The 27,253-nt window shown below is 47.2% G+C and overlaps 1 protein-coding gene across 2 annotated transcripts in view; it reads right to left on the bottom strand.

The window, feature by feature from the left end:
- gab2 (GRB2-associated binding protein 2) overlaps positions 1–27,253 on the bottom strand; it is a gene marked incomplete at its 5' end in the record, with an annotated part of 92,562 nt that overhangs the window by 34,794 nt on the left and 30,515 nt on the right. The window contains 4 exon segments of one of the 2 annotated variants that reach the window (XM_029716068.1): positions 4,629–5,013; positions 6,204–6,507; positions 18,240–18,336; positions 18,496–18,666. In XM_029716068.1, the coding sequence (XP_029571928.1) occupies positions 4,629–5,013; positions 6,204–6,507; positions 18,240–18,336; positions 18,496–18,666 (957 nt within the window). 2 annotated transcript variants of the gene reach the window in all.

Below are 27,253 nucleotides of genomic sequence, written 5' to 3'. Positions count from 1 at the left end.
TATACACTGCTCAAAAAAATAAAGGGAACACTAAAATAACACATCCTAGATCTGAATGAATGAAATAATCTTATTAAATACTTTCTTCTTTACATAGTTGAATGTGCTGACAACAAAATCACACAAAAATAATCAATGGAAATCCAATTTATCAACCCATGGAGGTCTGGATTTGGAGTCACACTCAAAATGAAAGTGGAAAACCACACTACAGGCTGATCCAACTTTGATGTAATGTCCTTAAAACAAGTCAAAATGAGGCTCAGTAGTGTGTGTGGCCTCCACCTGCCTGTATGACCTCCCTACAACGCCTGGGCATGCTCCTGATGAGGTGGCGGATGGTCTCATGAGGGATCTCCTCCCAGACCTGGACTAAAGCATCCACCAACTCCTGGACAGTCTGTGGTGCAACGTGGCGTTGGTGGATGGAGCGAGACATGATGTCCCAGCTGTGCTCAATTGGATTCAGGTCTGGGGAACGGGCGGGCCAGTCCATAGCATCAATGCCTTCCTCTTGCAGGAACTGCTGACACACTCCAGCCACATGAGGTCTAGCATTGTCTTGCATTAGGAGGAACCCAGGGCCAACCGCACCAGCATATGGTCTCACAAGGGGTCTGAGGATCTCATCTCGGTACCTAATGGCAGTCAGGCTACCTCTGGCGAGCACATGGAGGGCTGTGCGGCCCCCCAAAGAAATGCCACACAACACCATGACTGACCCACCGCCAAACCGGTCATGCTGGAGGATGTTGCAGGCAGCAGAACGTTCTCCACGGCGTCTCCAGACTGTCACGTCTGTCACATGTGCTCAGTGTGAACCTGCTTTCATCTGTGAAGAGCACAGGGCGCCAGTGGCGAATTTGCCAATCTTGGTGTTCTCTGGCAAATGCCAAACGTCCTGCACGGTGTTGGGCTGTAAGCACAACCGCCACCTGTGGACGTCGAGCCCTCATACCACCCTCATGGAGTCTGTTTCTGACCGTTTGAGCAGACACATGCACATTTGTGGCCTGCTGGAGGTCATGTTGCAGGGCTCTGGCAGTGCTCCTCCTGCTCCTCCTTGCACAAAGGCGGAGGTAGCGGTCCTGCTGCTGGGTTGTTGCCCTCCTACGGCCTCCTCCACGTCTCCTGATGTACTGGCCTGTCTCCTGGTAGCGCCTCCATGCTCTGGACACTACGCTGACAGACACAGCAAACCTTCTTGCCACAGCTCGCATTGATGTGCCATCCTGGATGAGCTGCACTACCTGAGCCACTTGTGTGGGTTGTAGACTCCGTCTCATGCTACCACTAGAGTGAAAGCACCGCCAGCATTCAAAAGTGACCAAAACATCAGCCAGGAAGCATAGGAACTGAGAAGTGGTCTGTGGTTACCACCTGCAGAACCACTCCTTTATTGGGGGTGTCTTGCTAATTGCCTATAATTTCCACCTGTTGTCTATTCCATTTGCACAACAGCATGTGAAATGTATTGTCAATCAGTGTTGCTTCCTAAGTGGACAGTTTGATTTCACAGAAGTGAGATTGACTTGGAGTTACATTGTGTTGTTTAAGTGTTCCCTTTATTTTTTTGAGCAGTATATATCTTTCACCTTTATTTAACCAGGTAGGCAAGTTGAGAACAAGTTCTCATTTACAACTGCGACCTGGCCAAGATAAAGCAGAGTTACACATGGAGTAAAACAAACATACAGTCAATAATACAGTACAAAAACAAGTCTATATACAATGTGAGCAAATGAGGTGAGATAAGGGAGGTAAAGGCAATAAAAAGGCCACGGTGGCGAAGTAAATACAATATAGCAATTAAAAACACTGGGATTGTAGATTTGCAGTAGGTGAATGTGCAAGGTAGAAATACTGGGGTGCAAGGGAGCAAAATAAAGAAATAAATACAGTATGGGGATGAGGTAATTGTTTGGGCTATTTATAGATGGCCTATGTACAGGTGCAGTGATCTGTGAGCTGCTCTGACAGCTGGTGCTTAAAGCTAGTGAGGGAGATAAGTGTCTCCAGTTTCAGAGATTTTTGTAGTTCGTTCCAGTCATTGGCAGCAGAGAACTGGAAGGAAAGACGACCAAAGAAGAAATTGGCTTTGGGGGTGACCAGAGAGATATACCTGCTGGAGCGCGTGCTACAGGTGGGTGCTGCTATGGTGACCAGTGAGCTGAGATAAGGGGGGACTTTACCTAGCAGGGTCTTGTAGATGACCTGTAGCCAGTGGGTTTGGCGACGAGTATGAAGCGAGGGTCAACCAACGAGAGCATACAGGTCGCAGTGGTGGGTAGTATATGGGGCTTTGGTGACAAAACGGATGGTACTGTGATAGACTGCATCCAATTTGTTGAGTAGAGTGTTTGAGGTTATTTTATAGATGACATCCCCGAAGTCGAGGATCGGTAGGATGGTCAGTTTTACGAGGGTATGTTTGGCAGCATGAGTGAAGGACGCTTTGTTGCGAAATAGGAAGCCAATTCTAGATTTAACTTTGGATTGGAGATGTTTGATGTGAGTCTGGAAGGAGAGTTTACTGTCTAGCCAGACACTTAGGTATTTGTAGTTGTCCACATATTCTAAGTCAGAACCGTCCAGAGTAGTGATGCTGGTGCAGGCAGAGATCGGTTGAAGAGCATGTATTTAGTTTTACTTGTATTTAGGAGCAGTTGGAGGCCACGGAAGGAGAGTTGTATGGCATTGAAGCTCATCTGGAGCGTAGTTAACACAGTGTCCAAAGAAGGGCCAGAAGTATACAGAATGGTGTCGTCTGCGTAGAGGTGGATCAGAGAATCACCAGCAGCAAGAGCGACATCATTGATATATACAGAGAAAAGAGACGGCCCGAGAATTGAACCCTGTGGCACCCCCATAGAGACTGCCAGAGGCCCGGACAACAGGCCCTCCGATTTGACACACTGAACTCTATCAGAGAAGTAGTTGGTGAACCAGGTGAGGCAGTCATTTGAGAAACCAAGGCTGTTGAGTCTGCCGATAAGAATGTGGTGATTGACAGAGTCGAAATCCTTGGCCAGGTCGATGAAGACGGCTGCACAGTAATGTATTTTATCGATGGCGGTTATGATGTCGTTTAGGACTTTGAGTGTGGCTGAGGTGCACCCATGACCAGCTCGGAAACCAGATTGCATAGTGGAGAAGGTACGGTGGGATTCGAAATGATCAGTGATCTGTTTGTTAACTTGGCTTTTGAAGATTTTAGAAGGGCAGGATGGATATAGGTCTATAACAGTTTGGGTCTAGAGTGTCTCCCCCTTTGAAGAGGGGGATGACAGCGGCAGCTTTCCAATCTTTAGGGATCTCAGACGATACGAAAGAGAGGTTGAACAGGCTAGTAATAGTGGTTGCAACAATTGCGGCGGATAATTTTAGAAAGAGAGGGTCCAGATTGTCTAGCCCGGCTGATTTGTACGGGTCCAGATTTTGCAGCTTATTCTTTTGGAACTTGTGTAAGTGTAATATTTACTGTTCATTTTTATTGTTTATTATCTATTTCACTTACTGTGGCAATGTAAACATATGTCTCCCAAGCCAATAAAGCCCTTAAATAGAAAATGAAATTGAATTGAGAGAGCGAGAGAGGCCAGGCACTGTGAGAGAGAGAGAGAATAGCGAGGGAGAGAGAGAGAGAGGGGCCAGGCACTGTGTATGAGAGAGAGAGAGTAGCAAGAGAGAGAGAGAGAGAGAGAGAGAGAAGACAGTAGTTTGGTAAAAGTAGAGAGATGTAGTTGACAGTAGTTTGGTAAAAGGAGAGAGATGTAGTTTGGTAAAGGGAGAGAGATGTAGTTTGGTAAAAGGAGAGAGATGTAGTTGACAGTAGTTTGGTAAAAGGAGAGAGATGTAGTTTGGTGAAGGGAGAGAGATGTAGTTTGTTAAAGGGAGAGAGATGTAGTTGACAGTAGTTTGGTAAAAGGAGAGAGATGTAGTTTGGTGAAGGGAGAGAGATGTAGTTTGGTGAAGGGAGAGAGATGTAGTTTGGTAAAGGGAGAGAGATGTAGTTTGGTAAAGGGAGAAAGATGTAATTTGGTAAAGGGAGAAAGATGTAGTTTGGTAAAGGGAGAAAGATGTAGTTTGTTAAAGGGAGAGAGATGTAGTTGACAGTAGTTTGGTAAAGGGAGAGAGATGTAGTTGACAGTAGTTTGGTAAAGGGAGAGAGATGTAGTTGACAGTAGTTTGGTAAAGTGAGAGAGATGTAGTTGACAGTAGTTTGGTGAAGGGAGAGAGATGTAGTTTGGTAAAGGGAGAGAGATGTAGTTGACAGTAGTTTGGTAAAGTGAGATAGATGTAGTTGACAGTAGTTTGGTGAAGGGAGAGAGATGTAGTTTGGTAAAGGGAGAGAGATGTAGTTTGGTAAAGGGAGAGAGATGTAGTTTGGTAAAGGGAGAGAGATGTAGTTTGGTAAAGGGAGAAAGATGTAGTTTGGTGAAGGGAGAAAGATGTAGTTTGGTGAAGGGAGAAAGATGTAGTTTGGTGAAGGGAGAAAGATGTAGTTGACAGTAGTTTGGATAAAGGGAAAGAGAGAACCAGTCCCTCTGTGTAGCTTGGTGTTCTCTGAGAGTGATTAGGTAGCAGCTAAATAAAGAGAAGGAGAGAGAGAGAGAGTTGTAAAGTACCTCGATGTAACCTGCTGTTCTCCACGGCAGGCAGAGTGTTCCTCCTGGGTATAACCGACGTAGTCGTGGTCACCTCTCCATTCTGCCCACCCAGTGACCCCGGACTACCCCACCTCCCGCTCTCTGACCCCTGGCTGGGCTTGGGAGGCCGTGGAGGGGGTCCACTAGACGACTCGGAGCCAGACGGCGTCACGTTGTGGTTCTTATCGAACGTCCGCGGGATCTGGTAGAAGGATCCGGGCGGGGTCGGGAGGTCGTAGTTGTCAGTCTGCCGGTCGTTGCTACGCTCGTCTCTGTGGTTATGGTCATTGCTGTGTTGGTCGTTACTGTGGTTACGGTCATTGCCGGTGGCCAGCGTGTTGCAAGGTGTCTTGAAGGTGTACAGCTTTGTAAATAAAAGAGAGAGAGAGAGAGAGAGAGAGAGAGAGAGAGAGAGAGAGAGGCAGAGAGAGAGAGAGAGAGAGACAGAGACAGAGACAGAGAGAGACAGAGACAGAGAGAGACAGAGAGAGAGAGAGAGAGAGAGACAGAGAGACAGAAACACAATTAGAACCAACCAAATCATAAGAAAACAAAAGATTAACAAAAAAACTGAGCAAACTAGAATGCTATTTGGCCCTAAACAGAGAGTACACAGTGGCAGAATACCTGACCACTGTGACTGACCCAAACTTAAGGAAAGCTTTGACTATGTACAGACTCAGTGAGCATAGCCTTGCTATTGAGAGATGCCGCCATAGGCAGACCTGGCTCTCAAGAGAAGACAGACTATGTGCAACACTGCCCACAAAATGAGGTGGAAACTGAGCTGCACTTCCTAACCTCCTGCCAAATGTATGACCATATTAGAGACACATATTTCCCTCAGATTACACAGATACACAAAGAATTAGAAAACAAACCCAATTTTCATAAATTCCCATATCTACTGGGTGAAATACCACAGTGTGCCATCACAGCAGGAAGATTTGTGACCTGTTGCCACAAGAAAAGGTCAACCAGTGAAGAACAAACACCTTTGTAAATACAACCTATATTTATGCTTAATATTTTCCCTTTTGTACTTTAACTATTAGCACATCGTTACCTCACTGTATATAGACATAATATGACATTTGTAATGTCTTTATTATTTTGGAACTTCTGTGAGTGTAATGTTTACTGTTCATGAATATTCTTTTGTATATTATCTACTTCACTTGCTTTTTGCCATGTTAACATATGTTTCCCATGGTAATAAAGACCAATGTTAACATATGTTTCCCATGGTAATAAAGACCAATGTTAACATATGTTTCCCATGGTAATAAAGACCAATGTTAACATATGTTTCCCATGGTAATAAAGACCAATGTTAACATATGTTTCCATGGTAATAAAGACCAATGTTAACATATGTTTCCATGGTAATAAAGACCAATGTTAACATATGTTTCCATGGTAATAAAGCCCCTTGAATAGAAATTGAATCGATAGAGAAAGTGATGGATATTAAGAAAAGAAAATCTAATAAAATAGAATACAGTAACATAAGTCAAAGGATGTGTAACATAATCAAACCACAAGTTAACCAACCTCCTCGTTCTCCTGCTGATCCGTGTCTCCCAGGCGGCTCTGATCCAGGTTAGGCCCCTCAGAGCTGTACCCCCTGGGTAGCACATAGCAGCCCTCCTGGGGGGAGTCTGGCCGTGTGGAGGACCTGGGCCCGACCGCTGAGGCCAGTTGGTGCTTACCAGGCTTGGGCAGGCTGTAGAAGCCATGCAGCTGGGCGCCCATCCCGTTCAGACAGTGAGAGAAACCATGGGAGAACTTCTGCATCGCCGAGTCACTGCCCACAAACAGATTGCTACTGTGCTGTACCTGGGAGAAACTGGCACTCCTGGAGGAGACACACACACGCACGCACGCACACACACGCACACACACACACACACACACGTCAGTCTTCATTGTGCCTACCCATCCTCCACCAGGCAAAACAGAAGTTCTGACAGACAGGACGACATCTGCCATGCCAATCTCTGCCATGCCATGCCAATCTCTGCCATGCCAATCTCTGCCAGCAGCTCTCAGTCACATATGGCATTGAACTGGTTAACGGCACATTATTCGCTCCGTGTGGAGGTTTCCCCTAGGTACAGACCCCAATCCTAACCGTGACTATTAGCAGGGGAAAATACAAAACAGGACCCAAGATCAGCATCTAGGGGCAACTTCACCCTACACTAAATTACTCCCTGTTAATATTGAATATCCCTGCAGTTACCCAATCCACCACTAGAGGATAGTACAGCTCCTTCTGACATCGACACAGAGACAAATGAAGTGTTCCTCACTGTGCCTTGTTTTGGATCAACAGAGACTCATAGAGACAACTCTATGATATCTTAAACACAGAGATAGCTCTGAAACAACTCTATGATATCTTAAACACAGAGATAGCTCTGAAACAACTCTATGATATCTTAAACACAGAGATGGAGTTGCAGACTGACTGGGCAGGAGGTAGAAGTTGTCCCCAACACACAGAACTAGGATTAGATTGGCTTTCCCCAAAATCTTAATACTCAAATATGTGCATTTTTGGTCGACGTGACCAAATTGACATTGAAATATGAGTCATAGATCTGTCGTTCTCATTTAAAGCAAGTCTAAGAAGCGGTAGATATGTTCTATGTGCTCTATCTCTACGCTTCCCGTTCTTAAGTTTTGTTTTTGCGTCTTTTACTTTCGGTTTTGTACACCAGCTTCAAACAGCTGAAAATACAATATTTTTGCTTATAGAAAATATTTTTCATAGCACTTTCAAATCAAATCAAATTTTATTTGTCACACGCGCCGAATACAACAGGTGTAGACCTTACTGTGAAATGATTACTTACAAGCTCTTAAACAACAATGCAGTTTTAAGAAAAATAAGTGTTAAGTAAAAAATAGATAAGTAAAAAATAAGAAATAAAAGTAACAAATAATTAAAGAGCAGAAGTAAAATAACAATAACGAGGCTATACACAGGGTATTACGGTACAGAGTCAATGTGGAGGCTATACACAGGGTATTACGGTACAGAGTCAATGTGGAGGCTATATACAGGGTATTACGGTACAGAGTCAATGTGGAGGCTATATACAGGGTATTACGGTACAGAGTCAATGTGGAGGTTATATACAGGGTGTTACGGTACAGAGTCAATGTGGAGGCTATATACAGGGTATTACGGTACAGAGTCAATGTGGAGGCTATATACAGGGTATTACGGTACAGAGTCAATGTGGAGGCTATATACAGGGGGTACCGGTACAGAGTCAATGTGGAGGCTATATACAGGGTGTTACGGTACAGAGTCAATGTGGAGGCTATATACAGGGGTATTACGGTACAGAGTCAATGTGGAGGCTATATACAGGGTATTACGGTACAGAGTCAATGTGGAGGCTATATACAGGGGGATACGGTACAGAGTCAATGTGGAGGCTATATACAGGGGGTACCGGTACAAGAGTCAATGTGGAGGCTATATACAGGGTGTTACGGTACAGAGTCAATGTGGAGGCTATATACAGGGTTAACGGTACAGAGTCATGAGAGGCTATATACAGGGAGTACGGTACAGAGTCATGTGGAGGCTATATACAGGGTATTACGGTACAGAGTCAATGTGGAGGTTATATACAGGGTGTTTACGGTACAGGAGTCAATGTGGAGGCTATATACAGGGTATTACGGTACAGAGTCAATGTGGAGGTTAATATACAGGGTGTACGGTACAGAGTCAATTTGGAGGCTATATACAGGGTATTACGGTAAAGGAAGTCAATGTGGAGGCTATATACAGGGTATTACGGTTACAGAGTCAATGTGGAGGCTATATACAGGGGGTACCGGTACAGAGTCAATGTGGAGGCTATATACAGGGTGTTACGGTACAGAGTCAATGTGGAGGCTATATACAGGGTATTACGGTACAGAGTCAATGTGGAGGCTATATACAGGGGGTACCGGTACAGAGTCAATGTGGAGGCTATATACAGGGTGTTACGGTACAGAGTCAATGTGGAGGCTATATACAGGGTATTACGGTACAGAGTCAATGAGGAGGCTATATACAGGGTATTACGGTACAGAGTCAATGTGGAGGCTATATACAGGGGGTATTACGGTACAGAGTCAATGTGGAGGCTATATACAGGGTATTACGGTACAGAGTCAATGTGGAGGCTATATACAGGGTATACGGTACAGAGTCAATGTGGAGGCTATATACAGGGGTATTACGGTACAGAGTCAATGTGGAGGCTATATACAGGGTATTACGGTACAGAGTCAATGTGGAGGTTATATACAGGGTGTTACGGTACAGAGTCAATGTGGAGGCTATATACAGGGTATTACGGTACAGAGTCAATGTGGAGGTTATATACAGGGTGTTACGGTACAGAGTCAATGTGGAGGCTATATACAGGGTATTACGGTAAAGAGTCAATGTGGAGGCTATATACAGGGTATTACGGTACAGGAGTCAATGTGGAGGCATATACAGGGGTACCGGTACAGAGTCAATGTGGAGGCTATATACAGGTGTTACGTACAGAGTCAATGTGGAGGCTATATACAGGGTTACGTACAGAGTCAATGTGGAGGCTATATACAGGGGGTACCGTACAGAGTCAATGTGGAGGCTATATACAGGGTGTTACGGTACAGAGTCAATGTGGAGGCTATATACAGGTATTACGGTACAGAGTCAATGAGGAGGCTATATACAGGGTATTACGGTACAGAGTCAATGTGGAGGCTATATACAGGGTACGGTACAGAGTCAATGTGGAGGCTATATACAGGGTATTACGGTACAGAGTCAATGTGGAGGCTATATACAGGGTATAACGGTACAGAGTCAATGTGGAGGCTATATACAGGGTGTTACGGTACAGAGTCAATGTGGAGGCTATATACAGGGTATTACAGTTCAGAGTCAATGTGGAGGCTATATACAGGGTATTACGGTACAGAGTCAATGTGGAGGCTATATACAGGGTATTACGGTACAGAGTCAATGTGGAGGCTATATACAGGGTGTTACGGTACAGAGTCAATGTGGAGGCTATATACAGGGTGTTACGGTACAGAGTCAATGTGGAGGCTATATACAGGGTATTACGGTACAGAGTCAATGTGGAGGCTATATACAGGGTGTTACGGTACAGAGTCAATGTGGAGGCTATATACAGGGTGTTACGGTACAGAGTCAATGTGGATTTTATATACAGGGTGTTACGGTACAGAGTCAATGTGGAGGCTATATACAGGGTGTTACGGTACAGAGTCAATGTGGAGACTATATACAGGGGGTACCGGTACAGAGTCAATGTGGAGGCTATATACAGGGGGTACCGGTACAGAGTGAATGTGGAGGCTATATACAGGGTGTACCGGTACAGAGTCAATGTGGAGGCTGTATACAGGGGGTGGTGGTACAGAGTCAATGTGGAGGCTAAATACAGGGGATACCGGTACAGAGTCAATGTGGAGGCTAAATACAGGGGGTACCGGTACAGAGTCAATGTGGAGGCTATATACAGGGGGTACCGGTACAGAGTCAATGTGGAGGCTATATACAGGGGGTACCAGTACAGAGTCAATGTGGAGGCAATATACAGGGTGTTATGGTACAGAGTCAATGTGGAGGCTGTATACAGGGTATTACGGTACAGAGTCAATGTGGAGGCTATATACAGGGGGTACCAGTACAGAGTCAATGTGGAGGCTAAATACAGGGGGTACCAGTACAGAGTCAATGTGGAGGCTATATACAGGGGGGTACCGGTACAGAGTCAATGTGGAGGTTATATACAGGGTATTACGGTACAGAGTCAATGTGGAGGCTATATACAGGGTATTACGGTACAGAGTCATGTGGAGGCTATATACAGTGTTTACTGTACAGAGTCAATGTGGAGGCTATATACAGGGGGTACCGTACAGAGTCAATGTGGAGCTATACAGGGGGTACCGGTACAGAGCAATGTGGAGGCTATATACAGGGGGTACCGGTACAGAGTCAATGTGGAGGCTATACAGGGTATTACGGTACAGAGTCAATGTGGAGGCTATATACAGGGTACGGTACAGAGTCAATGTGGAGGCTATAACAGGGGTTACCGGTACAGAGTCAATGTGGAGCTATATACGGGGTACCGGTACAGAGTCAATGTGGAGGCTATATACAGGGGTACCGGTACAGAGTTAATGTGGAGGCTATATACAGGGGGTACCGTACAGAGTCAATGTGGAGGCTATATACAGGGGGTACCGGTACAGAGTCAATGTGGAGGCTATATACAGGGGTACCGGTACAGAGTCATGTGGAGGCTATACAGGGGGTACCATACAGAGTCAATGTGGAGGCTATATACAGGGGTATGGTACAGAGTCAATGTGGAGGCTATACAGGGGGACATACAGAGTCAATGTGGAGGCTATATACAGGGTACCGTACAGAGTCAATGTGGAGGCTATATACAGGGGGTACCGTACAGAGTCAATGTGGAGGCTATATACAGGGGTACCGGTACAGAGTCAATGTGGAGGCTATATACAGGGGTACCGGTACAGAGTCAATGTGGAGGCTATATACAGGGATACCGGTACAGAGTCAATGTGGAGGCTATATACAGGGGTACCGGTACAGAGTCAATGTGGAGGTATATACAGGGTGTACGGTACAGAGTCAATGTGGAGGCTATATACAGTACGGTACAGAGTCAATGTGGAGGCTATATACAGGTGGTACGGTACAGAGTCAATGTGGATACTATACAGGTACCGGTACAGAGTCAATGTGGAGGCTAATACAGGGGGTACCGGTACAGAGTCAATGTGGAGGCTATATACAGGGGATACCGGTACAGAGTCAATGTGGAGGCTATATACAGGGGTACCGGTACAGAGTCAATGTGGAGGTTATATACAGGGGTACTACAGAGTCAATGTGGAGGCTATATACAGGGTACGGTACAGAGTCAAGTGGAGGCTATATACAGGGGTACCGGTACAGAGTCAATGTGGAGCTATATACAGGGGTACCGGTACAGAGTCAATGTGGAGGCTATATACAGGGGTGTGGTACAGAGTCAATGTGGAGGCTATATACAGGGTACCGGTACGAGTCAATGTGGAGGCTATGTACAGGGTGTTACGGTACAGAGTCAATTGTGAGGCTATATACAGGGTTATACGGTACAGAGTCATGTGGAGGCTATACAGGGTGTACGGTACAGAGTCAATGTGGAGGCTATATACAGGGGGTACCGGTACAGAGTCAATGTGGAGGCTATATACAGGGGTACCGGTACAGAGTCAATGGAGGCTTTTACAGGGGGTACCGGTACAGAGTCAATGTGGAGGCTATATACAGGGTGTTAAGGTGCGAGTCAATGTGGAGGCTAATACGGGGTACCGGTACAGAGTCAATGTGGAGGCTATATACAGGGTGTTACGGTACAAGAGTCAATGTGGAGACTATATACAGGGTGTTACGGTACAGAGTCAATGTGGAGGCTATATACAGGGGGTGGTGGTACAGAGTCAATGTGGAGGCTAAATACAGGGGGTACCGGTACAGAGTCAATGTGGAGGCTAAATACAGGGGGTACCGGTACAGAGTCAATGTGGAGGCTATATACAGGGGGTACCGGTACAGAGTCAATGTGGAGGCTATAAACAGGGGGTACCAGTACAGAGTCAATGTGGAGGCAATATACAGGGTGTTATGGTACAGAGTCAATGTGGAGGCTGTATACAGGGTGTTACGGTACAGAGTCAATGTGGAGGCTATATACAGGGGGTACCAGTACAGAGTCAATGTGGAGGCTAAATACAGGGGGTACCAGTACAGAGTCAATGTGGAGGCTATATACAGGGGGGTACCGGTACAGAGTCAATTGGGAGGCTATATACAGGGTGTTACGGTACAGAGTCAATGTGGAGGCTATATACAGGGTGTTACGGTACAGAGTCAATGTGGAGGCTATATACAGGGGGTAACAGTACAGAGTCAATGTGGAGGCTATATACAGGGTGTTACGGTACAGAGTCAATGTGGAGGCTATATACAGGGTGTTATGGTACAGAGTCAATGTGGAGGCTATATACAGGGTATTACGGTACAGAGTCAATGTGGAGGCTATATACAGGGTGTTACGGTACATAGTCAATGTGGAGGCTATATACAGGGGGTACCGGTACAGAGTCAATGTGGAGACTATATACAGGGTATTACGGTACAGAGTCAATGTGGAGGCTATATACAGGGGGTACCGGTACAGAGTCAATGTGGAGGCTATATACAGGGGGTACCGGTACAGAGCCAATGTGGAGGCTATATACAGGGGGTACCGGTACAGAGTCAATGTGGAGGCTGTATACAGGGTATTACGGTACAGAGTCAATGTGGAGGCTATATACAGGGTGTTACGGTACAGAGTCAATGTGGAGGCTATATACAGGGTGTTACGGTACAGAGTCAATGTGGAGGCTATAGACAGGGGGGTACCGGTACAGAGTCAATGTGGAGGCTATATACAGGGGGTACCGGTACAGAGTCAATGTGGGGCTATATACAGGGTTCCGGTACAGAGTCAATGTGGAGCTATATACAGGGGGTACCGGTACAGAGTCAATGTGAGGCTATATACAGGGGGTACCGGTACAGAGTCAATGTGGAGGCTATATACAGGGTTACCGTTACAGAGTCAATGTGGAGGCTATAACAGGGGGTACCATTACAGAGTCAATGTGGAGGCTATATACAGGGTTTTAGGTACAGAGTCAATGTGGAGGCTGTATACAGGGGTACCAGTACAGAGTCCAATGTGGAGGCTATATACAGGGTACCAGTACAGAGTCAATGTGGAGTCTATATACAGGGGGGGTACCGTACAGAGTCAATGTGGAGGCTATATACAGGGGGTACCGGTACAGAGTCAATGTGTAGGCTATATACAGGGGGGTACCGGTACAGAGTCAATGTGGAGGCTATATACAGGGGATACTGGTACAGAGTCAATGTGGAGGCTATATACAGGGGGTACCGGTACAGAGTCAATGTGGAGGTTATATACAGGGTGTTACGGTACAGAGTCAATGTGGAGGCTATATACAGGGTATTACGGTACAGAGTCAATGTGGAGGCTATATACAGGTTGTTACGGTACAGAGTCAATGTGGAGGCTATATACAGGGGTACCGGTACAGAGTCAATGTGGAGGCTATATACAGGGGGTACCGGTACAGAGTCAATGTGGAGGCTTTTTACAGGGGGTACCGGTACAGAGTCAATGTGGAGGCTATATACAGGGTGTTACGGTACAGAGTCAATGTGGAGACTATATACAGGGTGTTACGGTACAGAGTCAATGTGGAGGCTATATACAGGGGGTGGTGGTACAGAGTCAATGTGGAGGCTAAATACAGGGGGTACCGGTACAGAGTCAATGTGGAGGCTAATACAGGGGGTACCGGTACAGAGTCAATGTGGAGGCTATATACAGGGGGTACCGGTACAGAGTCAATGTGGAGGCCTATATACAGGGGGTACCGGTACAGAGTCAATGGGAGGGCGATATACAGGGGGTACCAGTACAGAGTCAATGTGGAGGCTATATACAGGGTTTTATGGTACAGAGTCAATGTGGAGGCTGTATACAGGGTATTACGGTACAGAGTCAATGTGGAGGCTATATACAGGGGGTACCAGTACAGAGTCAATGTGGAGGCTATATACAGGGGGGTACTGGTACAGAGTCAATGTGGAGGCTATATACAGGGTGTTACGGTACAGAGTCAATGTGGAGGCTATATACAGGGTGTTACGGTACAGAGTCAATGTGGAGGCTATATACAGGGTGTTACGGTACGAGTCAATGTGGAGGCTATATACGGGTATTACGGTACAGAGTCAATGTGGAAGGCTATTATACTAGGGTGTTACGTACAGAGTCAATGTGGAGGCTATATACAGGGGTGTTACGGTACAGAGTCAATGTGGAGGCTATATACAGGGTGTACCGGTACAGAGTCAATGTGGAGGCTATATACAGGGGGTACCGGTACAGAGTCAATGTGGAGGCTATATACAGGGGGTACCGTACAGAGTCAATGTGGAGGCTATATACAGGGGGTACCGGTACAGAGTCAATGTGGAGGCTATATACAGGGTGTTACGGTACAGAGTCAATGTGGAGGCTATATACAGGGGTACCAGTACAGAGTCAATGTGGAGGCTATATACAGGGGGGTACCGGTACAGAGTCAATGTGGAGGCTATATACAGGGTATTACGGTACAGAGTCAATGTGGAGGCTATATACAGGGTGTTACGGTACAGAGTCAATGTGGAGGCTATATACAGGGGGGTACCGGTACAGAGTCAATGTGGAGGCTATATACAAGGGGTACCGGGTACAGAGTCAATGTGGAGGCTATATACAGGGGGTACCGGTACAGAGTCAATGTGGAGGCTATATACAGGGGGGTACCGGTACAGAGTCAATGTGGAGGCTATATACAGGGGTACCGGTACAGAGTCAATGTGGAGGCTATATACAGGGGGTACCGGTACAGAGTCAATGTGGAGGCTATATACAGGGGGTACCATTACAGAGTCAATGTGGAGGCTATATACAGGGTATTACGGTACAGAGTCAATGTGGAGGCTAAATACAGGGTGTTATGGTACAGAGACAATGTGGAGGCTGTATACAGGGGGTACCAGTACAGAGTCAATGTGGAGGCTATACAGGGTGTACCAGTACAGAGTCAATGTGGAGGCTATACAGGGGGGTACCGGTACAGAGTCAATGTGGAGGCTATATACAGGAGGGTACCGGTACAGAGTCAATGTGGAGGCTATATACAGGGGGTACCGGTACAGAGTCAATGTGGAGGCTATTACAGGGGGGTACCGGTACAGAGTCAATGTGGAGGCTATATACAGGGGGTACCGTACAGAGTCAATGTGGAGGCTATATACAGGGGGTACCGGTACAGAGTCAATGTGGAGGCTATATACAGGGGGTACCATTACAGAGTCAATGTGGAGGCTATATACAGGGGGGTACCGGTACAGAGTCAATGTGGAGGCTATATACAGGGGGTACCGGTACAGAGTCAATGTGGAGGCTATATACAGGGGTACCAGTGCAGATCATGTGGAGCTATATACAGGGTGTACCAGTACAGAGTCAATGTGGAGGCTATATACAGGGGGGGTACCGGTACAGAGTCAATGTGGAGGCTATATACAGGGGGTACCGGTATAGAGTCAATGTGGAGGCTATATACAGGGGGGTACCGGTACAGAGGTCAATGTGAGGCTATATACAGGGGGGTACCGGTACAAGAGTCAATGTGGAGGCTATATACAGGGGGTACCGGTACAGAGTCAATGTGGAGGCTATATACAGGGGGTACCGGTACAGAGTCAATGTGGAGGCTATATACAGGGGGTACCATTACAGAGTCAATGTGGAGGCTATATACAGGGTGTTATGGTACAGAGTCAATGTGGAGGCTGTATACAGGGGGTAACAGTACAGAGTTAATGTGGAGGCTATATACAGGGTGTACCAGTACAGAGTCAATGTGGAGGCTATATACAGGGGGGTACCGGTACAGAGTCAATGTGGAGGCTATATACAGGGGGTACCGGTACAGAGTCAATGTGGAGGCTAATATACAGGGGGTACCGGTACAGAGTCAATGTGGAGGCTATATACAGGGGGTACCGGTACAGAGTCAATGTGGAGGCTATATACAGGGGGTACCGGTACAGAGTCAATGTGCGGGGGCGCAGGTTAGTCGAGGTAATTGAGGTAATATGTACATGTAGGTACATTAAAGTCACTATGCATAGATGATAAACAGAGAGTGGCAGCAGTCTGGGTAGCCATTTGATTAGATGTTCAGGAGTCTTATGGCTTGGGGGTAGAAGCCGTTTAGAAGCCTCTTGGACCTAGACTTGGTGCTCCGGTACCGCCTAATGTGCGGTAGCAGAGAGAACAGTCTATGACTAAGGTGGCTGGAGTCTTTGACAATTTTTAGGGCCTTCCTCTGACACCGCCTGGTATAGAGATCCTGGATGGCAGGAAGCTTGGCCCCGGTGATGTACTGGGCCGTTTGCACTACCCTCTGTAGTGTTTTTCTGTAGTGTTTTTGAGGATCTGAGGACCCATGCCAAATCTTTTCAGTCTCCTGGGAACAGGCTTTGTCGTGCCCTCTTCACGACTGTCTTGGTGTGTTTGGACCATTCTAGTTTGTTGGTGATGTGGACACCAAGGAACTCGAAGCTCTCAACCTGCTCCACTGCAGGCCCGTCGATGAGAATGGGGGCGTGCTTGGTCCTCTTTTTCCTGTAGTCCACAATCATCTCCTTAGTCTTGCTCACGTTGAGGGAGAGGTTGTTGTCCTGGCACCACCCGGCCAGGTCTCTGACCTCCTCCCTATAGGCTGTCTCATCATTGTCAGTGATCAGGCCTACCACTGTTGTGTCGTCTGCAAACTTAATGATGGTGTTGGAGTCGTGCCTGGCCGTGCAGTCATGAGTGAACAGGGAGTACAGGAGGGGACTGAGCACACACCCGTGAGGGGCACCGTGTTGAGGATCAGCGTGGCGGACGTGTTGTTACCTACCCTCACCACCTGGGGGCGACCCGTCAGGATGTCCAGGATCCAGTTGCAGAGGGAGGTGTTTAGTCCCAGGATCCTTAGCTTAGTGATGAGCTTTGAGGGCACTATGGTGTTGAACGCTGAGCTGTAGTCAATGAACAGCATTCTCACATAGGTGTTCCTTTTGTCCAGGTGTGAAAGGGCAGTGTGGAGTGCAATATAGATTGCATCATCTGTGGATCTGTTAGTGCGGTATGCAAACTGGAGTGGGTCTAGGGTTTCTGGGATAATGGTATTGATGTGAGCCATGACCAGCCTTTCAAAGCACTTCATGTCTACAGACATTAGTTCGTTCAATGATTCTCTACACTATATTTGCTTGTTTTGTCACAAACTGAAATTCAAATGGAGAATGGAAGGAGGGAGGGAGGGAGGGAGGACATCCAGGAGAATGGAAGGAGGGTGGGGGGGACATCCAGGAGCCCACAGCAGAGACAGTCAGCCCTAACAGCCCACACACACAAACACTTTCTGGCTACTCATTCTTACACTGCTCACATATGTAAGCTGGTCACACACACACACACCATTCTGCTTTTCTAATTCCTGGCTATATTAGTGTGATCTAGAAGCCTGGCTAGAGTGTAGTAGGCCTACTCCCCCTGACTCCCTCCTCCCTCCCCCCGCAACAGCAGAGACCATAGAAATAGAACTACTAGAATGGTTATCCCTGTTCGAGTCAATGACATAATGGGTGGACTAGTGGGCATGCTAGTGATGATGTTTTCTATGGTAGAGGCACCCCAGAGAGCTGCTAGCCTGCCAAGTTTTTACATCCAGGAAGTGAACCGAGTCTGTACGTTGACCCCTTTGCATCATGGGGTGACAGGAAGTGACAGGAAGTGGCAGGAAGTCCATATGATACACACAGAAACACCACCTCACCGTGCGCTCTCTGTCTTCCTGCTCATGCACTGATGCAGTAGAAGGTAATCCTGCGGTGCGCTGTTGGACAGGGAGCCCCCGTGGTTACCGTGGTTACCTGCAACAAGAGGACCACAATCCCTTGTTAAAAACGTTGTGTTGCTATCCTCAGTGATTTTAAATGCATTGTGTCCACATGTGTGTTTACATTTTTGTAATTTAAAAAAAAATATATATATATTTTTTTAAATTACAACCGAGTCAAAACCATGGTTACCGTGGTGACTGTGGGACCCACCGTGGCGGACCGGGACGTCGAAGGTGAACAGGACGGGCTGGGAAGAGTGGACTGGAGCAGACGACTTACGCTCTCTGGTCAGTGGGGTCAGGGAACTGGACAGGTCTGCTGCCAGGGAACGACCCATATGAGCTGTAGAGGACCGGCCGTCTGTCGGGGAGAGGACAATACAATGATGATGATGATGATGATGTCAAATCCCACAGCTAGTTGATTTGGCAAAGTATTATTATTGTTGAGGATCTAGCATCTGTGGGGGAGGGAGGAGAGGGGAGGAGAGGGGATAGGGAGAGGGAGAGGAGAGGGGAGAAGAGGGGAGGAGAGGGGAGGAGATGGGAGGAGATGGGAGGGGAGGAATAGGGATAGGGAGAGGAGAGGGGAGGAGATGGGAGGGGAGGAATAGGGATAGGGAGAGGAGAGGGGAGGAGATGGGAGGGGAGGAATAGGGATAGGGAGAGGAGAGGGGAGGAGAGGGGAGGAGAGGGATAAGGAGGAGAGGGGAGGAGAGGGATAAGGAGGAGAGGGATAAGGATAGGGAGAGGAGAGGGGAGGGATAAGGAGGAGAGGGGAGGAGAGGGATAAGGAGGAGAGGGATAAGGATAGGAAGAGGAGAGGGGAGAAGAGGGGAGGAGAGGGGAGGAGAGGGGAGGAGATGGGAGGAGATGGGAGGGGAGGAATAGGGATAGTGGGGGGGGGGGGGGGGGAAGGAGAGGGATAAGGAGGAGAGGGGAGGAGAGGGAGAGGAGGGAGAGGAGGAGAGGGGAGGAATAGGGAGGAGAGGGGAGGAATAGGGAGGAGAGGGGAGAGGAGAGGAGAGGGGAGGTGATGGATAGGGAGAGGAGAGGAGAAGAAATGGATAGGGAGAGGAGAGGAGAGATGGATAGGGAGAGGGAGAGGAAATGGATAGGGAGAGGAGAGGAGAGATGGATAGGGAGAGAGGAGAGGAAATGGATAGGGAGAGGGAGAGGGAGAGGAGAGGGATAGGGAGAGGAGAGAAAAACATCTGATTAACTTCTCTCTATTGGATCAACTCAAGGAGATTCAACAGATTTAGAAAAGGAAACTGAAAACGTGCAGACCGTTACTTGTTATTTTACAATAGTTGACCCCCACGTTGTCGTAATGCTTTTCATCTTTACAGAACAAAACCCCAGCCAGCCCAGTTCAGTTCTCAGGTGGTTGAATGGAAGGTTTCAAGCAGTAACATCCATGCAGACTTGTATTCAATACCGTAGCTCGGTGTGCCCTCTAAACATACCCAATGACCAATAGCTATCAGAACAGAGAGGCTCAGTTGGTAGAGCATGGTGTTTGCAACGCCAGCATGGTGTGTGCAACGCCAGGGTTGTGGGTTCGATTCCCACGGGGTGCCAGAACAAAAAAAAAAAAAAAAAAAAAATGCATGAAATGAAAATGAAATGTCTGCATTCACTACTGTAAGTCGCTCTGGATAAGAGCGTCTGCTAAATGACTAAAATGTAAATGTAAAATGAGAGAGAATGCCTCTGGCTTTTGTTGGCGGAGGACAAACACAAAGACACACACCCTGATGCCTATTCCCTCAGATGCTCAGTCCTTATCATTGTCCATCAGGAACAAGGATGAAACAGGTTGTGTGACTGAAATGGAAGCCAAGCTGTGTATTTTTCTCTAAAAGCCTTTTAACTATATTTCAGTTCTCATGTTGAACATGTTGTTTTACCAAATCAGTACAGACAGACCTGTTTTAGGAGCAGAAACTACTCATGCCTCTCCCTCTCCCTCCACCTCCCCTCTCCCCCCTCAATCAATATATCTACCCATTTTAGTGGGCCCAGTGCCCTTCACTATGGAGCCGAGCTTTTTGTGAAGAGAGAGGATGAGAGAGAGTGGAGAGAGAGAGAGCGAGAGAGACAGAGAGCGAGAGAGACAGAGAGAGACAGAAAGAGAGAGGATGAGAGAGAGACAGAGAGACAGGGAGAGAGAGAGAGACAGAGAGACAGGGAGAGAGAGAGAGACTGGAGAGAGGATGAGCTATCTTAACTATCCTCGTAACAATGGAAGTAATTGAGCCCATGTAGGACTGGATGGGAGCCCCCACTGGGCTGGCTGAGTGCCTGAAAGTCTTTGCATCACACTAATGTCCACCATGCTGACCAGCGGAATGGAGACCGTGTCCGGAGTAAAGGCAGGGATTCCTCAGGCAAGGACTGACCTCGTTTAGCCAACCATGGACTACACCGCCCTCCTCTACATTAGTCATAGTGGTCATCCCCCCCTCCATTAGTCATAGTGGTCATTCCTCATTCCCCTCCTCTCCATTAGTCGTAGTGGTCATGCCTCATTCCCCCCCTCCCCTCCATTAGTCGTAGTGGTCATGCCTCATTCTGCTCTATAATATACCCCTCTCCATTAGTCATAGTGGTCATCCCCCCCTCTCTATTAGTCATAGTGGTCATTCCTCACCCCCCCCCCCCTCCATTAGTCGTAGTGGTCATGCCTCATTCTGCTCTATAATATACCCCACTCCATTTTCTCCATAACAGTCCCATTATCAACTGGGGTTTCATTCCAAGCTGCTGTTTGATAAAAGTGGTCATTTTAATGTGAAAGTGGAAGTTCTTGGAAGTTGACAGGGGGCTGGAGGCGTATTGCCCAAGTTCAGTGCTTAAGTGATTGAAATGTAAAGGCAATGTTGCAGAGACTGCATTGTCCCACTCTCCTCTCCTCCTCTTCGTCCTCCCACTCTCCTCTCATCTCTCCCCCCCTCTCTCCTCTTCCTCCTCCCACTCTCCTCTCATCTCTCCCCCCCTCTCTCCTCTTCCTCCTCCCACTCTCCTCTCATCTCTCCCCCTCTCTCCTCTTCCTCCTCCCACTCTCCTCTCATCTCTCCCCCTCTCTCTCCTCTTCCTCCTCCCACTCTCCTCTCATCTCTCCCCCCCTCTCCTCTTCCTCCCCCTCTCCTCTTCCTCCAGTAAGCGAGTGAGTGAGAGGGGTCATGTGGTCGTGTTCCTTCCTGGTTCTCTGGCCTCATGCCAGAGTTCTATTTTCATCTCCGGCCTGAGACTTGTCTCCTCTCTACAGCAGACCTGGGTTCACATACTATTTGATACCTTTGAAATACTTGATGCGTTTGCTTCAGCCTGTCTGGAGTGCCAGGTGGGAGGGGGTTTTCAGTTTATGCATCAGTTCAATTGGTTCCATTGTGCCAGACAAGTTCAACCGAGCACAGTTTAAATATTTACAATGATGTCAAGTACTATTTAACCCCATGTCTTCCTTCTACAGTCTTACAGTATCACAGCAGACAGCTGGGCTGTCATAGAAACAACACAACTAACTAAAGGCCATGATGTTCACACACACACACACACACACACACACACACACACACACACACACACACACACACACACACACACACACACACACACACACACACACAGGTCATAGTGGAACCATTCCGACCCAGCTGGGTAGTAGAACCACGGTTATCACAACTCGTTCTAACCACAGTTATCACATCGAGATTATCTCGTTCTAACCACTCTCAGAAACGTCAAGTACGTTTCCATAAAATAGCAAGGTGAGGAATCCATTTGTAACTTGACACCATCCCTTGACCTGATGCTGTATCACATATCTCAGAGTGTTATAATGCATTAAAATACCACTTTAACTGCTTGGTGAATAGAAGAAGAATATTTCTGGTAAGTACACGGAGTGATTCACTTCGTGATGAGTTTCAATGTTCCAATTACATTCCGTAATCCATCACCTAGTGTCTCATCTGCTGTGGACCTTTAATCTAATAGAGGATCTCTGGTGGACTGGTGCTCAGGACGACTGAATTAGAACACACACACACACTCAGGACAAGGACAGGCTTTGTACACCCCTGACTTCAACTCCTCTCCTCCTCCCTACTGCTCATCCTCTCCTCCTCCCTTCTCCTCCCCTAACTGCTCTCCCCTCTCCTACTGCTCTCCCCTCTCCTCCCCTACTGATCTCCCCTCTCCTCCCCTACTGCTCTCCCCTCTCCTCCCCTACTGCTCTCCCCTCTCCTCCCCTGCTGCTCTCCCCTCTCCTCCCCACTGCTCTCCCCTCTCCTCCCCTACTACTCTCCCCTCTCCTCCCCTGCTGCTCTCCCCTCTCCTCTCTCCCCTACTACTCTCCCCTCTCCTCCCCTACTGCTCTCCCCTCTCCTCCACTCTCCTCTCTCCCCTCTCCTCCCCTGCTGCTCTCCCCTCTCCTCTCTCCCCTCTCCTCCCCTACTGCTCTCCCCTCTCCTCCCTACTGCTCTCCCCTCTCCTCCCTACTGCTCTCCCCTCTCCTCCCCTACTGCTCTCCCCTCTCCTCCCCTGCTGCTCTCCCCTCTCCTCCCCTACTGCTCTCTCCCCTCTCCTCCCCTACTGCTCTCTCCCCTCTCCTCCCCTACTGCTCTCCCCTCTCCTCCCCTACTGCTCTCCCCTCTCCTCCCCTCTCCTCCCCTGCTGCTCTCCCCTCTCTCCTCTCCTAATCAGCATTAAACAAGGACAGAGCATAATATGATTAAAAATATATCTAAAAACAGAACATATAAATATAAATATATAACATATAAACATAAGCATAATGGGAATAACAATATGAGCTAAAAACAGAACATATTGGACAGTGGGGACTAGCTGGTGATGGTGGACAGTGGGGACTAACTGGTGATGGTGGACAGTGGGGACTAACTGGGGATTGTCACGCTTGTCGTCGGTGAAGGAAATGGAGGACCAAAACGCAGCAGGGACATGTATACTCATCTTCTTTATTTACGGGAAAAGAAGGAAAAAACCAAACAAACACGTATACAAAAATAACAAAACGATGAACGACAAAATAACAGCCTTGAAGGCAACACAGCAATCCAAGGACAATCTCCCACAAATGCACAGACAAACACACCCAACTAATATAGGACTTCCAATCAAAGGCAACACCAAAACAGCTGCCTTCAATTGGAAGTCCACCCCAATTAACCCAACATAGAAACACACTCACTAGACTACACATAGAAACACATAAACATAGACCACAACTCAAAACTCTGAAATAATAAATCAAACGCCCTCCTAACTAACACACCACCCTGAACCACATAAAACAAATACCCTCTGCCACATCCTGACCAAACTACAATACCAATTAACCCTTATACTGGCCAGGACGTGACAGTGATGGTGGACAGTGGGGACTAACTGACGTTATGGATGGTGGTGGCTAACACATAACATTTTTACACCACTACATACGTCATCTACAATACAACATTTACAATATCGTCATACACACACGTGTAGTACATGTCATAGCGTGTGTGTCAGTGGAGGCTCCTCCTCAGGGGAGAACCCTTCTCCTCAGTGAATTTAATAAAAATGGTAAAACACTTAAAAAGTTATCCTTTTTAGATAAAACTATACTAAATATATTCATGTCACCAAATAATTTATTAAAACACACTATTATGCAAAGAAGGTCTACAGTCGCCTCAACAGCACTCTGTAGGATAGCACCATGGTGTTGCAGGAGGACAGCTAGCTTCCGTCCTCCTCTGGTTAAATTGACTTCAATACAAAACCTAGGAGGCTCATGGTTCTCACCCCCTTCTATAGACTTACACAGTAATTATGACAACTTCCGGAGGATGTCCTCCAACCTATCAGAGCTCTTGCAGCATGAACTGACATGTTGTCCACCCAATCAAAGGATCAGAGAATGAATCTAGTACTTAAAAAAAAAAAGTATTTTATTTCACCTTTATTTAACCAGGTAGGCAAGTTGAGAACAAGTCCTTTATTTAACCAGGTAGGCTAGTTGAGAACAAGTCCTTTATTTAACCAGGTAGGCAAGTTGAGAACAAGTCCTTTATTTAACCAGGTAGGCTAGTTGAGAACAAGTTCTCATTTACAACTGCGACCTGGCCAAGATAACGCAAAGCAGTTCGACACATACAACAACACAGAGTTACACATGGAATAAACAAAACATACAGTCAATAATACAGTAGAACAAAAGAAAACAAAAAGTCTATATACAGTGAGTGCAAATGAGGTAAGTTAAGGCAATAAATAGGCCATGGTGGGGAAGTACTTACAATATAGCAATTAAACACTGGAATGGTAGATGAGCAGAAGATGAATGTGCAAGTAGAGATACTGGGGTGCAAAGGAGCAAGATAAATAAATACAGTATGGGGATGAGGTAGGTAGATAGATGGGCTGTTTACAGATGGGCTATGTACAGGTGCAGTGACCTGTGAGCTGCTCTGACAGCTGGTGCTTAAAGCTAGTGAGGGAGATATGAGTCTCCAGCTTCAGAGATTTTTGCAGTTTGTTCCAGTCATTGGCAGCAGAGAACTGGAAGGAAAGACGACCAAAGAAGAAATTGGCTTTGGGGGTGACCAGAGAGATATACCTGCTGGAGCGCGTGCTACGAGTGGGTGCTGCTATGGTGACCAGTGAGCTGAGATAAGGCGGGGCTTTACCTAGCAGAGACTTGTAGATAACCTGTAGCCAGTGGGTTTGGCGGCAAGTATGAAGCGAGGGCCAACCAACGAGAGCGTACAGGTTGCAATGGTGGGTAGTGTATGGAGCTTTGGTGACAAAACGGATGGCACAGTGATAGACTGCATCCAATTTGCTGAGTAGGGTGTTGGAGGCTATTTTATAGATGACATCGCCGAAGTCGAGGATCGGTAGGATAGTCAGTTTTACGAGGGTATGTTTGGCAGCATGAGTGAAGGAGGCTTAGTTGCGGAATAGGAAGCCGATTCTAGATTTAACTTTGGATTGGAGATGCTTCATGTGAGTCTGGAAGGAGAGTTTACAGTCTAACCAGACACCTAGGTATTTGTAGTTGTCCACATATTCTAAGTCAGAGCCGTCCAGAGTAGTGATGCTGGACAGGCGAGCAGGTGTGGGCAGTGATCGATTGAATAGCATGCATTTAGTTTGATTTGCGTTTAAGAGCAGTTGGAGGCCACGGAAGGAGAGTTGTATGCCATTGAAGCTCGTCTGGAGGGTAGTTAACACAATGTCCAAAGAGGGGCCAGAAGTATACAGAATGGTGTCGTCTGCGTAGAGGTGGATCAGAGAATCACCAGCAGCAAGAGCGACATCATTGATGTATACAGAGAAGAGAGTCGGCCCGAGAATTGAACCCTGTGGCACCCCCATAGAGACTGCCAGAGGTCCGGACAACAGGCCCTCCGATTTGACACACTGAACTCTATCTGAGAAGTAGGCGAGGCAATCATTTGAGAAACCAAGGCTGTCGAGTCAGCCAATAAGAATGTGGTGATTGACAGAGTCGAAAGCCTTGGCCAGGTCGATGAATACGGCTGCATAGTAATGTCTTTTATCGATGGCGGTTATGGCGTTTAGGACCTTGAGCATGGCTGAGGTGCACCCATGACCAGCTCTGAAACCAGATTGCATAGCGGAGAAGGTACGGTGGGATTCGAAATGGTCGGTAATCTGTTTGTTAACTTGGCTTTCGAAGACCTTAGAAAGACAGGGTAGGATAGATATTGGTCTGTAACATTTTGGGTCTAGAGTGTCACCCCCTTTGAAGAAGGGGATGACCGTGGCAGCTTTCCAATCTTTAGGAATCTCAGATGATACAAAAGAGAGGTTGAACAGGCTAGTAATAGGGGTTGCAACAATTTCGGCAGATAATTTTAGAAAGAGAGGGTCCAGATTGTCTAGCCCGGCTGATTTGTACGGGTCCAGATTTTGCAGCTCTTTCAGAACAACAGCTATCTGGATTTGGGTGAAGGAGAAATGGTGAGGGCATTGGCAGGTTGCTGTGGAGGGTGCCGGGCAGTTGACCGGGGTAGGGGTAGCCAGGTGGAAAGCATGGCCAGCTGTAGAAAAATGCTTATTGAAATTATTAATTATAGTGGATTTATCGGTGGTAACAGTGTTTCCTAGCCTCAGTGCAGTGGGCAGCTGGGAGGAGGTGCTCTTATTCTCCATGCACTTTACAGTGTCTCAGAACTTTGAGTTAGTACTACAGGATGCAAATTTCTGTTTGAAAAAGCTAGCCTTAGCTTTTCTAACTGCCTGTGTATATTTGTTCCTAACTTCCCTGAAAAGTTGCATATCACAGGGGCTATTCGATGCTAATGCAGAACGCCACAGGATGTTTTTGTGTTGGTTAAGGGCAGACAGGTCTGGCGTGAACCAAGGACTATATCTATTCCTAGATCAACATTTTTTGAGTGGGGCATGCTTATTTAAGATGGTGAGGAAGGCACTTTTAAAGAATAGCCAGGCATCATCTACTGACGGGATGAGGTCAATATCCTTCCAGGAGACCCCAACCAGGTCGATTAGAAAGGCCTGCTCGCAGAAGTGTTTTAGGGAGCGTTTGACAGTGATGAGGGGTGGTCGTTTGACCGCAGACCCATTACGGGTGCAGGCAATGAGGCAGTGATCGCTGAGATCTTGATTGAAAACAGCAGAGGTGTATTTGGAGGGCGAGTTAGTTAGGATGACATCTATGAGGGTGCCCGTGTTTACGGATTTGGGGTGGTACCTGGTGGGTTCATTGATCATTTGTGTGAGATTGAGGGCATCTAGCTTAGATTGTTGGATGGCCGGGGTGTTAAGCATGTCCCAGTTTAGGTCACCTAGTAGCACGAGCTCAGAAGATAGATGGGGGGCAATCAATTCACATATGGTATTGAAGGCACAGCTGGGGGCATAGGAAGGTCTATAGCAAGCGG

Source organism: Salmo trutta, chromosome 26 (assembly GCF_901001165.1).
Source record: "Salmo trutta chromosome 26, fSalTru1.1, whole genome shotgun sequence".
In the NCBI taxonomy this organism is placed as follows: domain Eukaryota; kingdom Metazoa; phylum Chordata; class Actinopteri; order Salmoniformes; family Salmonidae; genus Salmo; species Salmo trutta.
This window is presented reverse-complemented; position numbering and strand designations above follow the sequence as displayed.